The sequence below is a fragment of the Vespa velutina genome, chromosome 10, assembly GCF_912470025.1.
Source record: "Vespa velutina chromosome 10, iVesVel2.1, whole genome shotgun sequence".
NCBI lineage: Eukaryota > Metazoa > Arthropoda > Insecta > Hymenoptera > Vespidae > Vespa > Vespa velutina.
In genome coordinates, this window is record NC_062197.1 from 6,905,923 (window position 1) to 6,923,401 (window position 17,479).

Consider the following 17,479-nt stretch of genomic DNA (forward strand, 5'->3'; position numbering starts at 1 on the left):
ATGGCGAATTACCATTTCCTTTCTCGCTCGGCCCTACCCTCCCTTCCTCCCAGCCTACACTCAACCCCCGCCCTTCCGTTTCTATACCCCTTTTATATACCCTTTCCCCTCTCTTCCCATTCTTTTTTTCTTTTTTCTTTTTTTATACCTTCCTCGTTCGCACTCTCTTCACGTTAAACGGTCTACTTGGATGATATGACAAAATAAAAGGAAGGATTATAATCAAATTCAATGACAAAGGTCAAAGTTCGTTTAAATACGTTAATCCATAGTAAAGAACTATACGTGTAAAAATATCATTCGATATTTCGCGGTGAATATTAGAAAGCAAGAGAATTCTTCTCATAATCGGGTAGATATGCAAAGTGTCGAAGGTCGTCACATATCTTAAACCGCTTGTAAGTTATGGGCAAAGCCAATACCTATCGGTTAGTACAGATTTACGTCCACGAACGTTTGCTACCGCACGTACGGAGTATGTTCCTTGACCTTTTGTACTGGCGCCACATCAGTCGTTTTGCTTGAAAGTAATAAAAACGGTGAAAAGAAGGAAAGGCAAAGAAAAGACAATAATTCTTTTTTTTCTTTGTCATCATGATATACATACATAGGTAGGTACTAAGGTACTTTTTCATTTTCTTTTTTTTGTTTTTGTTTTTCTATTCCGAGCGTTATTATTCTTAAGGAAAAACAGAATCCAATTAAATCTTTAACGCCGATTCTATGGAAATAAACGTCGGTAATAATAACCAGGAAATAAGATATGAAAGAGAGAGAGAGAGAGAGAGAGAGAGAGAGAGAGAGAGAGAGAGAGAGAGAGAGAGAGAGCGTAGAATCTGTCCCATAGGATTTGTCGAGATTCATGAAGGACGTGTCCTGTAGAAAGAGAAAGAAAATCTATCGATCACAAGATCGAATGTTACTGGTTACTTCTTCACACATTGTGAGTGTTCCCTAGCGAGTCTAGCTCCAAGAAGAAGAAGAAGAAGAAGAAGAAGAAGAAGAAGAAGAAGAAGAAAAAGGAGGAGAAAGATGAGGAGGAAGTGAAGGAGAAAGAGAAAGACTGTAACTTGGTTGTTCTGATGTTCTACGTGTGAGGGCAGTCTCGTGGGTCTTGCGAAGTATGCGCGGCGAAACGTCAAGGCACAGGGGTATGAACATAATTCAGCTCGTTATACTTGGACCGAGTGGAGAAGGCAGGACCAACGGAGTTTCGGAGTCCCTTATGGGCCGTACTCACAACGAAGGTCAGGAGGCCTCTGTTCCAATTTTGTGCCCAATAAGACTAATTCCCTCAAAGGTGCCGCTGAAATGATCCAGCCACCTCCGCTGGCCGAAAACTTATCGGCAAATTTTACGTCGATTATGCGACGCCACGGATCACTATACCGAATGACCGTTTCTACAGTAAAAACTTCACTCTTGGTTACGGCTAAGAGATCTTAGCTACTTTGATGTCTCGACAAGAAGATCATATAGGCTTTTACATAGTCATGATGTTGACGATCATCAAGATGTTTTATTCAATCAATCAAGATGTTTTATGATATCGAAATGTTAATAAATTTCGAGTTGCTTCGTTTCAAAAAAAAAAATAAATAAATAAATGAAAAAATAAAAAAGAAAAATAAAAGAAAGAGAAAAGAAAGAAAAAATGTTCTTTCTTAAACGATTAAGATCGGCTTATCTGTATTGTCCTGGAAAATAAAGGCTCACAATAGAAGAATTATGTTTGTTGACTATCGAAAACCACGTGACAAAGAAGCTTCTTCAAAAAAGACAAACGACGGTGTAATAATTCACAATGACGAGAGAGAAGAGGATTTTACATAATTTCTCTCTCTTTCTCTTTCTCTCTCTCTCTCTCTCTCTCTCTCTCTCTTTCTCTCTTTCTCTCTTTTTCTTTCGTCTGGGTGGTCGTCGCTTTGCTAACACGTTACGAGTTCCAAAGTTATGCAAAAGACGCATTCATTCGGTCAATAAGCTAATCAGGAAGATATTCGGAGCATTTGGTAGTCTAACGAGGAAGTCACACGGTGTTTTCAGAAAAAGAGAGGGACTGTCCGTTCTAAAACCACGAGTTCTCCAGTTGTTTTTAAAGCGAGCTATTCATCCAAGGTTACCCCTATCTGTGCCGATGACGAAGGTCAAACTCTTTCTCCATCCTCCCGAATATCGTTGCATCTCGTATATCGTGAAAGATTTTTATCTATTGCGATAATAATAAACTTCGAAACGTGCGTCCCCTATCGATATCTAGCCTAGCTTCGAACGAAGAATCATGATGATACATATACTCATTTAAAACTTATGGATTATGCATCGTTAAATTTAAGCGATTCCAACGAAGCGGAAAGAACGAGAAGAGGAATATAGAAGAAAAAAAAAAAAAAAAAAAAAAAAAAAAAAAAAAAAAAAAGAAAAGAAAAATATAGAGGAGGAGAGTGGTAGAGGTATCTCTCGACGGACACATAGCACGAATTTCTATTAAAAGCGGCAATTAGTCTAAGTCCCGATAAATCTTTATGAGTGATACGCCGACATCAGTCTCGTTGTCAAAGGGGCCCGCGGGGAAGCCCACACCGATTTCCACTACGTATTCTAACTCTTAGAAAAAAAAAAAAAGAAAAAAAGAAAAAGAAAAAAAGAGAGATAGAAAACATTGAGGACTGATGTAAAAGTGAAAGAAATAGAAGAGAGGAGGAACGAGAACGAGAGAAGAAGGAATTTTTTTCACTCGCTCTCTCGAGCCCTGTCGTTGTTATGTTAAACTAGGTGAGAAACTTGGGATATGCGTGGCTCCATTAGAATTTTTAATGCGCCCGTTTAGTGGGCGCGCTGCCCTCGAATTGGGTACTACGGCAGCGCAGCGCCGCAAGGAACTCCTAAATGCTTCGTCCAGCTTCTCTTACCCATCCGCGTCCAACTGGACTTCTTTCTCTCTCTCTCTCTCTCTCTCTCTCTCTCTCTCTTTCTCTTTCTTTCTCTTTCTTTCTCTTTCTTTCTCTTTTTTTCGTTCTTTTTCTTTAGCTCGAACCTAATGCGAGCTGCTCGGCTAGTCCTTTTGATCATTACGTTGTGCTCACCACACTGTCTACCTCTTTCGTTTCCATCTGCTTCTGCTTCCTCTTTCTTACTTTGAAACTATTTAACAATAGCTCGAGATAGATATACGAGAGGAAAGTGATATAATTAATGTAAGAATTTTCACAATAGAAAAACAAACAGAAGAAATGTGATAAGGTGAAAAAAAAGAAGAATAAACAAATAATCGACCGAATTGGAATTTCGCCAAATTGTCGTTAAAATCCTGACGTTTGGGATCCTACGTCCCGACCAAGTGTACAAGAAGAAAAGCAAAAAAAAAAAGAAAGTGTTTCTCGCGAATAATAAGAAAGACCCCGTGGTAAGATTCTCGAAAAAGTCAAAAATCATCTAATCAATTTCTTCCGCATTTAAGCGTGCGCTACCTGATCTGCTACTTGTTCTAACCAGACTTCTTATTCGTGTGTGACCTTGACAAAGAGCACCGATTTTTAGAGGTTCCCTTTCTTTCTCTTCTTGGAAAAAAGTCAGAACATCGGAGGAATTAGAAAGAGCTTTGCTCTTTCGTAAACCAAAGGAGACATCTTCAGGCTCAGTTCACGGTGAGTTTACCGTTTCCTAGACAATGCAGCAAAAATATTGAGAGAGTGGCTTTGTCTACACAAGAATTGCGAAAGTACACGGAACTAAGTCGACTTCGAAAGACTTCTTTCTCGAGGATGACACGGTTCAATTTTAAAGTCTAATCGTCGAATTCTTTCTATTCTCTTTCTCGCTCGCTCTTACTTTCATTTTTTGCAGGTGTCTTTCTATTTTCCAGGTTTTGTCATCAATTATCAAAATTTAATTCCAGTTTGTCAGGCAAAAGTAAGCATTGAAAGAACATCATTTCATTACATTTTTATGTAGATCGATTCGTGTAAAATGATTTCTATGTCTTTCTTGACCATAGATATTTCGTCACGGAAAGCTTTAAATCTACTTACTTAACCCAAGTAATAAGGCAGAACAGTCAGTAAAATATTTGCGGATATCTATTGTGGACCCAAAAGTATCGTTTTCCCTATGGTACTCAGGGCCATCGACAAAATTTGTCATATCTAACGCGTTAATCCTACAAACAATTAACGTGCAAACGATATACTCATGTGATACGTTTTATTGACTCTTCGTAAACTTTCATATATCTATAGCAAATTTTACGATATATTCGACACAAACGAATTTTCAGGTTATTTTAAGAGTCCTCAGAAAAATTTTGACTCGAACGCACACTGTTCTAAAGACCTCCCGCTGTTTCTACAGACAACCAACCAGCTTTTTGCTACTGTACTGAAAGATTTACAAGCGGCATAGGCACGTTTATTAGGGAAGATGAGCAAATGGTAGGACCTTGGTAAAAATTTATACCAGTCCATCACGCATTTATTATGATTTTACTTTCAAACGCTGATGATAGAAAATATTCTCTCATTTTTATTTACACGGTCACTTTCCAGTACAATTCCGAAGGATAATTCACTAAAAGCACGGATCTTATTTCATTACGAATAGTACCAAAATTCGAAACAAGAATCCCATTATCGAGGTAGAACTGTTTCCGCTAAACGCCATTTGCTTTGCCCGAACAATTGTTTGGGTACACTTCGGAAGATCCTTGCGAGGTATTATGAACATTGATAGTTCTCGATCACATAATAAATTATTCGAGTAACGCTAGAAACTTACCATATCAAGCTCGTACTCTATCTTAACAAATCGCATTTGTAAGATATATTATCAAAGCAGTGTACAATATAAGTGGATATCCAACTGAGCATAGATAGAAAGTTATATTAAACGAGTAGGTATAGAAAATTTGCTCGCATAGGATTAAATGAAAATAACTTCGAATTTAGCTCAGTAGACATCAAGAGACTCTCTCGATCTGGTAATGTATTTACATACACATAGACAGGGATAATATAATATATCGAGGAATACGTGGGTAAGAGAGCACGTTCCGTAGGCGGTTCCGTGGGTAGAGCCGCCCATTGTGAAGTTCAGCTTTACCAACCACGTGGCAGGGCGTAGCCAATGAGAGTACCACTCTGGTACCATAAGTCCCAACGAGGCGACGGTCTCGTTTTTCTCTTATGTTGCTCGCACTCTGTTCCCTCGGGTCCAGCATGCTGAGGAGAGTGGGGTGAAGAGGGGTCCAGTACCCCAACTCCGACACGTTATTGCCGCGGTACCCCTCGCAACGAAAGCCACGCGTGCTCGCTTCTATTCCTTTTCTCTTCTTTCTCCTTACGTCACCTGAACGTTTCAAGTTCTAGTATCCCGTCGATTCGACATTAGCGATCGTTAGTTATCCAATTGATTTAGTTTCAGTTTCCAGTTTCGTAAATCGTTTTTATCATAACTTTCCGTGAACTAATCACGGAATTCCTTCGCCTCGGGCCAATAATTCGACGTCATTCGTCGTACTGTCGGTCGTTTTGTTCATATCTTTATCAGTGTAAGTGACTCGTGTATCTTCCTCTGGACGTCATCTTCGGTGGGTTTGCAAGGAAGATTATACAGGCTTGCATACGAGATGGATGTCACCAGTGGAATGAGACCTATCTTTAGTGGATATCCCTTCCAAGGTTAGCTCGATGTCTATTTATTAACGTTGAGAATTACGTCTTATTTTTTTTCGATCAATGGCATTGTTAAAAGTCGAAGAAAGATCGCCGAAAAAATTAAAATGTAAAAAAGAAGAAGAATAAGATGAAAAAAAGAGTAGGAGAGGATGGTTCTCGTGGACTTTATTGAATATGCAAAGGCTCTCTGAACGACGATTAAAATAATTGGATGCTTTCGTTGTTTACTCGGACAGCACGCCGGGCAAGCGTTCGTGATGCGTAAACATAGTAATTACCTCGTGCTGTACATCGGAACGCGCTGATGATACAGGTAGCTAATGTCACGTACGGAAGGGTGGCTAATTCGACTAACGATCCGACTTTATACTCGTTAGTCCTGGAAATGGCCGAGCACGCCCTCTCGTGAGCATAACTTCTTCAATTTTACGGCTGTTAACGTGGCTTTTGGTATCCTCCGCGCGAATGTATCCCGGCCTTACCGGCTGTTAGGCGATTTCACGTGTTCGCTCGGCGGATTCCGTAAATAATTTCAAGCTTATCGAGACAACGCGCTCATCTTTTCGTCTTAAGTATTGCTGAGACATCGAACCAATGTTCACAGGGCAAGGGCGAATGAATCAGCTGGGCGGCGTCTTCATCAACGGCCGTCCCCTTCCAAATCACATTCGCTTGAAAATCGTAGAAATGGCGGCCGCTGGGATACGACCCTGCGTGATATCGAGACAGCTTCGTGTTTCCCACGGTTGCGTATCGAAAATACTCAATCGTTATCAAGAGACAGGCTCTATCAGGCCGGGTGTCATTGGTGGCAGCAAGCCGAGAGTTGCCACGCCGGAAGTCGAGGCTAAAATCGAAGAATTGAAGAGGGTCAATCCTGGTATCTTCTCTTGGGAGATCCGTGACACGCTGGTGAAGGTAAAGGATTTGACTTATCAAAGTCGATCGATGTTTATTTTAACATATGTATATATAAAAGCATACTAATTCGTTAATCGTTCAAGAAAATATTTTCATGCTTTTCGAAATAATTAGTAAATAGATGGATGAGAATTATTATTTCGTACGTTGTTGAGAATATAAGATACAACTAAAAATAAACGTTAAAAATATTTTCATCATAATCGGAAGAATCGACAAAAAGTTCGATCGTGGTCCTTATCTCTCTTCAACGATCACTCTCAATGGAAGTTTTTAATGTTGCGCACGAGGCGTACACGAGGCGTGCACGAGGCGTGCACCAGCCGAGCAGGGCTCTCTACGTATGTACGTGAGTACCTCGAGGCGACTCGCGTGTCCTTTAATACGTTACTGCTCGCCGCCTACACCCACACTTCATTGGCGTAATACCTTTCGTCCTCTTCATCATCGTCGTCGTCGTCCTCGTCGTCCTCCTTCTTCTCGTCCTCATTGTCTTACCTTTCGCAATTTATCAGACGTGATTTCACGTGCCTATGATATCCTTACAAAATAGAAACTCAAGAGATCAATAGTTTCTCACGTTTACGTAAGAAAAGTCCAATTTCCAATATTTTTTATTGATATTTCTTTCTTTTGATTTTTTTTTCTTTTTAATGAAAAACAATCAAAAATTTTCTATCTATAATATTCTATAATATTCTATTCTATTGAAAGATTTCTTTTTACATTTTTAAAACAACATGAGAGATATTAAAATGAAAAAAAAACTAACACGAAGGTTTTCCAATTGGCGATATAAATTTAATCGAAAATAATTGTCATCTCGTTCACCGATCGATCTTGCAAACTTTCGATAATATTTTCAATCGTTCCTAATATTTCTTTGATAAAAATATAAATCTGAAAAATCTGCAAAAATTAGAAAGAAAAATAAGTACAGAAAGTATGCAGAGAACTAGAGAAAGAGAAAGAGGGAAAGAACCAAAGAGAGAGAAATAGAAAGATAGAAAGAGAAAGATAGAAAGAGATTGTATATAAAGAAGAAAGAATATGAAAGGCTGAGAACGATTTTAGGAACATGTACGCCTCTGTGGAGGCAGGCGGTCGTTGCCGGCATTAATACGGCATTTAATGCTGGAAGGGGGCGTTCCGGGGCCTGAGGGCCCGAGGCTCTCTCTCTCTTTCTTCCGTCTTCCTCTCTTCTTTCTCTCTCTCTCTCTCTCTCTCTCTATATATATATATATATATATGTATATATATATATATCCATCGTTCGTTTCATCCTTCTTCCTCTCTGAAATCATCCACCTCACCCACAATCCTTCCTTCCTTCTTTCCTGTCATCACCCCGAACCTAAAGTCTCGACCACCACCGGCAGAAGGATCGTTATTGTTTCTGAGATCGGCGAAGCAAGAGATAGCGATCGACACCAACGACCCCCCTTTCCCCTGACTTTTTTTGCCTTTTAAATCCTCGGTTAAAGCGAGAGATCCAACCTTTTTATATCCCTCCCCTTTCTCCTCCTCCTCCTCCTCTTCTTCTTCTTCATCATCTTCTTTTTCTTCTTCTATGATCTTCCTTCTCCTTCACTACATCTCTATCCTTCATCTTCGCTCGCTTGCACGTGCGTTACGCTTTGTACGATCAATACGAGAGATAAGCAGCTCGATCGATATCGATCGTCGAAATTTTCGCAACTTCTCGAGGTATCCTTTGATGTAAGAGTGTATATATATATATATGTATATATATATATATATATACATATGCATATATATATATATACATATGCATATATACATATATATACATATATATGTACATATATATGTACATATATACATGTATATATCGATAACGATCTCGATACATGATCTTCATTCTCGAAGTTTACTCGTTAGATATTCTATCGAAGTCATCTCGGAGAAGAAATTTTCTTTCCTTATCTTCATCTTCTCTCTCACTCTCTCTCTGTTTCTCTCCTTTTTCTCTTTCTCTCTTTCTCATTCTAACTCTGTCTCTCTCTCTCTCTCTCTCTCTCTCCCTCTCTCTCTCTCTTTCTGTAACATACTTTGTCAAGCAATTCCTTTCAATTTCTTCAACGTTGGTTAGAGTCCGGCCGATCACGAAGCAAGAAAGCGAGCGTAGTAAAGGCGCGTAACGGTGCCTAGCTCACAATGCGTAATAACGTTGAATCGTCCGGGAAAATGTGTACGTTGCGAACGAAAATAATCGCGCGAAATTGTACGCCTTGGTAGGCTGCAGTTGCGAAACTGCGAGCGTGGCCTTCGATGTATCGCGAGGGAACAACAGCTAGCTTTCACGCCCGTTTCAATCTACTCTCTCTTTATCTCTCTATCTCCCTATCTCTATCTCTTTCTCACCCTCTCTCTCTCTCTCTTTCTCTTTCTCTCTCTCTTTCTTTTTCTTTTTAAAAGACTTTTAAGGAAAAATAAAAGAAAGAAAAAGAAAAGAAAAAAAGAAGAAGAGGAAAAAAAATTCGACAAGAACGATACGCATAGGTCCTCGCTTTAATCTTGCCTCTTTCAAAAAGGCCCCGTGCTTTTATTTTATTGCACGCAGGAAGGCTTCTCCGATCCACCTAGCGTCAGCTCCATCAGCAGGCTACTTCGGGGTGGAAGACCGGGGGACGACGGGAAGAAGGATTACACGATAGACGGTATATTGGGAGGCGGTGAGTAGCACTTAAGTATATTTCTCTTTCATCCCCGCGATCCGCATTGATCTTGATCGCCGAGGAAGGTACATTTCGTTTGTCTAAATTCATAGCCGACGTGCCCTCGATTTTACACTAGTTGTAGATCTTTCGAATTCGAAGAATTAATCTACTTTATATGATTCGAATAGATTATATAAAATCGTAAAAACATTTCGATATTGAAATATAAAATAATTTGTAGAATACTCTACCGTCAAATGAAAAGATCTTTTGATTTTCATGATTTTTTAACATCACTTTTTTAACATGTACGTACAAACCTGTATGTGCACTCGCACGTAAGTAGTTACACATACTTATATACTTGTATGTACTTATGTAGTCATATTCTTATTCATACAAAGCTGCATATATAATAAGTATAGAAAGAGGAATAATGCTTGGTACATAAATTAAAGAAAAAACAAACAAAAGGAAGAGAAAATAAAAGAAAGGATGAAGAAGGCAAGAAAAGAATCGAATGTTCGTTCTCTCATCGTCGGTCAGCGTCGGAAGCTTTTAACCTCCTGCTACGAACGAAGCGAGTTTGACGTACGCGAGCGTGTGTACGGCGCTTTAAGTCCGGTCCACTGTCGGATAGGCCGAGTTAGTCCGAATGAGCAGGGCAGACCGGCAGGATTTAATCTCCGGTGGGCGTGAGCAGGATTAGCCAGGTTGCCCACACGTCCGACAAACGGATTACAGGAGTGTCAATATCTTACGGGGCACGCATTATCCCTTTTCTGCTTCTTCTACTTCTTCCTGTCTTCGTTTCTGTTCTTCTTCTTCTTCTTCTTCTTCTTCTTGTTCTTGTTCTTGTTCTTGTTCTTGTTCTTGTTCTTGTTCTTGTTCTTGTTCTTGTTCTTGTTCTTGTTCTTGTTCTTCTTCTTCTTCTTCTTCTTGTTCTTGTTCTTCTTCTTCTTCTTCTTCTTCTTCTTCTTCTTCTTCTTCTTCTTCTTCTTCTTCTTCTTCTTCTTCTTCTTCTTCTTCTTCTTCTTCTTTGCGTCCTTTGCAATCCTCTTTTTTAGATTTTTTCTTCATCTCTCATATTCTCTTTTCCTCCTTGTCTTCATGAGTATACTTATCTTTTTCTTTCATTCTTCATTCTTCTCTTCCTTCTCTCGCAACTCCATCAAACTTTCTTGCCCTTTTCGCATGGTTAAGTGTTTGCCGAACATTCTCAAATTGCTCGTGAAAACTGTCATTAGTTTTTGCTAAAGGAGTACTTTCAAGCCTCATTATTGATTTAACCCGGCGAATACCTCGAGCGTTAAATTTAAAGTACAAATTGAAATACGTTCTTTTTGCCTTGCTTCTCGACGACGGCCACGAGTGTCTTCTTCTTTCTTTACTTCTCCGCCTTTCTCTCTCTCTTTCTTTCTTATCTTATGTCGATATTTCTACTTCTGTTTTTTCTTTTTTTTTTAATTTTTTTTTTATTTTTAATTCGTCCGTCTTTTAACGAGGACAGGTGCCATTCAAATTTCTTTGTCGATAATTAGCAAGTATCTAATTCATTGGCGACCAAACAAGTTTTTGTCTCATTTGCCTGCCCCGACAGGATGTAAGAATTCGTGAGTACCACGATCGGTGGTGGCGTTGGACATGAAAGAATTAGTGGGTACAGGTGTCCCAAAGTCTTAAAAGTTAATTCGACGAGGATGCTGGTGTGGTCGGAGAAGGAGTTGAAGGTGGATCGAGGGGAGCAAAAGGGAATGCGAGGAAAGAGAGTCGAGGGCCAAGAGCGAAGAGTAGAGCCCGGGGCCTCGAGGCCCCGCGAGGGTCCCGCGGAGATCAAACGAACCGCCTGCCACACGTCGACAGTGGCGCTCATCTCGGGCTCCGTTCGAACCACAGTTTATTTTAATTTGACGATTAATCGTTTCTCCTCGTTTATTAATTCCTCCTCTTCCGCATCCATAGTAGATATTGTTCTTCTAATCGCCTAAATCTAATTCTGTTTGATACCAAATCGAAAAGTTCTTCGATGAAAAAGTTACAATATTTCTTTACGATTTTCTTTGTTAAACCTCACGTGGAAAAAATCTCTCGATAAACTGATTTTTTACGTTAGAGCGATAAAGTCTAATGAATTTTAATGCAAATTCGCTTGGGAGCAGGTGTAAATGCCCTTCCGAGTAGGAGGATATTATCCTCGAAGTTACGTATCGTAACCCTCAATTAAAGATATTTATCGCCTCAAATGTGGTTAATTATTCATGACCTCCTAAGTAATCTCTAGATTGTATTTTATCGACTGGTCATATCACAATCGTTGCGATATTTTTTCTATAAACAGTTTTAATACTTACCTTTAAAGATTCAACATTGAATCATCAAGATTGTTTAACTATGAAATTGAATCATCATGATTGTTGAACTATAAAATAAATCGTTAGTTTTTCTTTTTAAGGACAAGTAGGATATTAAATCTTGATAATCGAAGCCATTATGAAACCATAAACGAGATCATTCGTGCTAGTTCGTACTCTACTATGTTAGCTACATATAGCACGATCAAACAGACGATCAGATCGCGAATAGCAGTTCTAACAGAGGACATTCGTGATAGAGAGCACCTCTGAACGGATATACTCGTAGCTCGGTCGAAGGTGTCGGGTCCAGGGTATAGGTGTCGGCAGGCCGAGCAGGAATGACACGTAGCCTGTGGCTTTCTTATTCCTTCTTATTCCGTTCCTTTGGCTTCGGCCGCCGACGAGGGATTAGCCTAATGGGTCCTGCCCACCCCTCTCACTGCACCTCCACACGCGTATAATATGTATATCCATCTCGATTCCTCTCTCTCTCTCTCTCTCTCTCTCTCTCTCTCTCTCTCTGTCTTTATTTCTTTCTTTCTTTTTCTTCTTACCACCTTCTTCATCTTCTCTTCTTCCTTCTTCACTATATAGGTACCAAACGATCGAAGAGCAACGTCGCTAAGTGATTCACAATCAGCTTCATCGATTCCATCGACACAGTGATCCATCAATTTCAGGTTTTTACCAAACGATTTCGCGGATTTATCGTAGAAACAAGTATATCTGATCTGTTTGTATACATCATAGAAATACATCGTAAGATTCGTATAGGAATGAGTATATGACTAAATCAAAGTTGAAATCAAATCAAAAAATTTTATATTACTTATTTCATAGCAATCCGTGGATAATATATTCACTGATTTCCATATGAGGAATGCATCGGTATAACCGGATATTAAAAACAAAAAATGATTACATAAGACAGTAAAAGCTAGCAGGAAGAGTTAGGTAGATTCGAATTAACGTCGAAGCTGAATATCAGCGGGCGTATCTAATCGACGTTACACGATCGAGCTTTAGCGAGCGTGCAATTCTTGTCGCGTGATCGCATAATCCGCTGAGAGAGTCTAGTACCGACATATATCGTACGAGGCATCGGCTTGAATGCATTTCAAACGCTTCCAAACTGCTACCCTCTTCCTCCTTTGTCTCCTTTCATCGTACCTTCGAAGGTATACACTCCTACAACTCCTTCATTAAATCGGTAGATTCGATCGAGCTCAGTTAACACTCCGGGCACTGTACTTTTGTACTTCGTGGAAAATGTTAATTCCTTGCTGGTAGAAGGATACGCCAAATTTACTGCGCTCTTGCTCGTTCCTTCCATCGTTTTCATTGTTCCACCAAAGTAACTGCTTTCTCCAATCCGCTATCGTTGTTATTTTTTCACAGAAGATAATTTTGTCTTTATTTAATCTATAACACGTTTTTATTTTTATCTAATAACAAGATTATGCCGATTATTAAACCTTGAAATTATTCTTTCTCTCAACATATTCAATAATTAATCAAAATTTTTATTTAGATTTGATAAAAAATATTGTAAGATACGATTATAAGATGTCGAAGTTACATATTTGAAATGCAGTAAAAATTATTCTGACCGACGGACAAACCAAAGAAACAGACCTTCGAATAGACCACCAGTGACGAAATTAATGGTTTTTAAGGGGCGGTGATTTTCCGACAAAGTTCACGAGTAACTAATGTGACCACCAAAAATTCATTCAACCACCGTTCTCTTCCTTTCTCTCTCACTCCCACACACTGCTGAAAGTCACCTTCTCGAAATAAGAAAAGTGAAAAAGTCGGCGTATTCTCTATGAAACTTGCACACAGGCGTTGACAGGAAGACTCACTGACTTCTCCGATGTCAACCCTCGGCCGTCCTCATTGTTAACCTTTTTAAGGACATTTGTTACCATTTAGGGGACCTCACGCGCGTTCCTACGGATATCCATTCCTCTTATTCGGGAAGTACCGACTAAAAAAAGATGAGAATAGATAGAAGGAAGAGAGCACGACTAGATTTATAACCTACGAAGGTGCGGCACCTTTTCCGCTATTCAGAGCCCGATTTGACACGCGGAAAGCGGAAAAGAACCGCGGGAAAGTTATGAGCAAAGTTACGCGCAAATGTGACAAGTAAACAAAAATTTCTTTTTTGTTTACTAACGGGCTAAAGAGAAAAGAAAAAAGCATCTTTTTCATTCGATTAATGTAACAATCTCGTATTTATTAAGCTGATTATATAGCTTCTTATCTATATCTGATAAAGACATAGATAAAAATCTGCTGTTTGACAAAAACAATGTAATTAACTCGTTAAATTTTTATCATATTTTTAAATATCCTTTATTGTCTTAAATGATAAAGAAATTAAACGCGTGCGAAAGATCACGCGACACTATGTAGATATAGGTACGTTCCAATGGGTGGTTCAGACCGGTATCGATAGATGTACGATCGGACACAGCGGGGATGCTGACCGGCACATTTCTCGATGACGTTGCTACGAAAGAGATATTTGCTCTCGACTCCGCGGGCCTCCTCTAATTGATTACACGCATCTTTTCACGCGATCTATTCAACCGATCGGACGCTTTTCATCTCCAAGAAACCGATATTGATTGTGCCTATCAACGAGTAAACCCGGACGGCTCGCGGAAATAAGATAGAAATATGTGTATCTATAATCTAATATAACAATATCTAAATACGTGACATTCAATAGTTTTGCTTTTTTTCTTTTTTTTATTTTCTTTTTAATTATTATTGACAAAGAAAAAGCACCTTTTATTTTCAATATAAATCAATTTAAAGGATAATTAATCTAAAGCACATTGACAATCAAATCTTCCTCACAAAGTAATTGATATTTCTTTATGGATCGACACGACTAAATGGACCAAATGAATGAAACAATAGCTAAAGAAAGAGATAAAGAGAGAAAGAGAGAAAAAAAAGAGAGAAAGTGAAAGAGAGAGATAATCTATAAACCATTTCATCGAGTGCCCGCCTCCCTGTCTCAACCTGAGAGCACGTTCTCTCATTACAAGTCCAACATATGGGCACCTAAACGATCACACCCGATCTTTCCATCTCTCTCTTTTTCTTGAGCTCGCTTCCCTTTTTTCTTCTTTTTTCTTCCTTCCTCCACGCGCTCTTCGACTCGAGAAAGGAGAGAGGGAGAGAGAGAGAGAAAGAGAGAGAGAAAGAGAGAGAACGATGGGTGGGCTCGTGAAGCAAAAGGAGATGAAGAGCACCTTCTGAGAGGACCGCCGATGTCAGAGGGCGCACGAAGGAATGCTGACTCGACTCCGACCTGCCTCTTTCTCTTTTCTTCGACGTCCCTCTTTCTTTATTTCTCTCTTCCTCCCTCTTCCTCTCTCTCTCTTTCTCTCTCTCACTCTTTTTCTCTCCTGAGTCATAGCATCCAAGAAATACACCTGGAACACCAACTCGAGCACCCCTTTACTCCCTTAGAAAACGAGAGAACTCGGATCAACATGAATTTAGAAGCCAATTATGTCAATTGATTATTCACCAAAATTAGGTGGATCCCTTTCTCGATCATTCTTCTTTTTTTCATTCGATCGATACAATCCGAAAAACAAACCAACCAACGTCGAAGACGTATATATGTACGTTATTATTATTCTATTGAACGGAGTTGTGTTCTATTGAAATCTTAGAGAGTAATGTTTCTTGCCAAAGTAACGTGTATGGAAAAAGAAAAAACGAAAAAAAAAAGAGAAGAGAGAAAGAAAGAAACATTGTTGGTCTTTTACGTACGAGAACGATTCGATCGCGAAGCACGTAGAGTGTTGCAAAGAAATAAAAAGAGAGAGAGACAGAGAGAAACAGAGAAAAAGAGAGAGAGAGAGAGAGAGAGAGAGAGAGACAGAGAGAGAGAGAGAAACAACAGTGACTTGAGAGCAACCAAAGTCGAAGGCTAGAAATTTTCCTCGTAGATTTTCGAAGACGTCGGTGAATCTTTCGAGATATATTCCCTTTGGCGGCTTCTTTGGCGGCTACGGCCGCATCTCTTCGTATGACAAACGAAAGAATGGAAGAATGACCACGGAGACAAGTTGCATCTACAATAAAGCTTGTAGACCCACGGTTTAAATTCCTGTCACCTCGTTCGCCGACTAGGAAAGAAATGGAATTGTGCGTTAAAGTGGGGTGGAGGGTAGAGGTAGAGGAGGAAAGTGAAAGAAAAAGAGAGAAAGAGAGAGAGAAAAAGAAAGAGTCCAAGTCGAAGTGGACGGCCGAAAAATGTTCAACGATATTTCACAACACGCCTAAGAAACACAATGCCTTCGATGTTCATAAGAATGAACACCCGTTGTGAGTGGTATCTTTGAAAAGCCAAACTGTCGTAACTACAAGCGACAAAAATCGATATTGAAAAATGAGTCTTGAAAGGTATCGAGTATTGTCTCTAAGCAATCGAACGAGCTTAATGTTTGCTTTTTTTTTTTATCGACGACGTTCGATAATTAATTAGAGAGATTTTGTCGAACCGATGAGAAGAAAAGAGAAAGAAAATAAAAAAGATACGTAATAAATTCTAAAATGAGAAATTACAAAAGATTCCTTGTGTTGAGACTATCTTTGACTTCTTCGTAATATAAAAAAAAAAGGAGAAGAAGAAAAAAGAGAAAAAAGGATCGCGGACCATCTTCAAAAGACTACCGCTGAGAATCCTCTTCGAATTTGGACTTCCGTCGTTGAATCTTCTCTTTACCTTTCGCACAAAGTGAAAACCGCAAGGAAAAGAGCAGCACAACTCATATTGTATGCGTCGGGTTCTGTTCAAGGCAAGTCGTACTGTGCTTAGGCAAAACAAAATTTTCCTTTGTCGTATATATATATATACCGACTTCGACTCAAATTTCGCTATTTGAATCTCTCTTCATTCAAAAATAATCTAAAAGATTCAGAAGTATCATTAAATTCTAAATTATGTCAATTAATTAATATAACACATGTTAATATAATACATGACATTACGAACGTGAATTTCAACATTTTTATTAAAGATTTTTCACAAAAACAGTTCATTTTTTCTAGTAAAAAAAAAAAGAAAAAGAAAAAGTTAAATTAACCATCGTTTAAACACTTGAATAAATTTCGAACAAAGTGATCTTGATACTAGTTCTATTTTGCCGGTCTCCTTGACGTTTCTTAAGTTACCGTTCCTGTTATTCGTTATGAAGTCAGGCGTAAGTAACAATTCCATTTTAAAGATGATCCGAGATAATGCCATGAATGAAAAGAAGAGGGAATAATATTGAACTGTGGAGGCACATCTGAGCCTATACCGACATTATCCAATCCTCGTATATTTTCTCTTACACAATAAGCTCATAGATGCTCGATTGAACGATAATAAGAAAAAATTTGGACAATGAAGTTCACTTTAAGAGCAAACATTGCGTCGGTGGTCACGATGGAGCTCGAGTTTTTCTTACTTTTCCTATATACACACACATATATATACACACACATACACACACACACACACACACACATATATATATATATATATATATCTTCTTTCTGTCCATTCTTTTATTAAAAAAGAAAAGAAAAAGAACGCACGAGCTGCTCATCGCACAAATAAACATCAATACATTGATCAGTGCGAATTCGCAAACCCAAGCCGATGTTAAAAGGTTCTTGATAGGCTCAGGAAGGATTCAACGTTAACTACGGTACAGGCTAAATCCTTGCTCAAAGATCAGACCCTCTTTATCCACTTGTTTAGATCTCCACACGTAAGAATCAATAGTCTGTAAACAAACTTATTTGAAATATTCAATGGAATTCAAAATAA

The 17,479-nt window shown here is 38.9% G+C and overlaps 1 protein-coding gene across 2 annotated transcripts in view; it reads left to right on the plus strand.

Moving 5' to 3' along the window:
- LOC124952444 (protein gooseberry-neuro) overlaps window positions 1-17,479 on the plus strand; it is a 28,437-nt gene that overhangs the window by 8,479 nt on the left and 2,479 nt on the right. Inside the window, exons 1-3 of one of the 2 annotated variants that reach the window (XM_047502331.1) lie at window positions 5,207-5,675; window positions 6,277-6,590; window positions 9,178-9,289. In XM_047502331.1, coding sequence (XP_047358287.1) covers window positions 5,624-5,675; window positions 6,277-6,590; window positions 9,178-9,289 — 478 coding nt within the window. In that variant the 5' untranslated portion in view covers window positions 5,207-5,623. Of the gene's footprint in view, window positions 1-5,206; window positions 5,676-6,276; window positions 6,591-9,177; window positions 9,290-17,479 lie in introns of those variants that run through there. The other variant, XM_047502330.1, reaches the window with a different exon arrangement.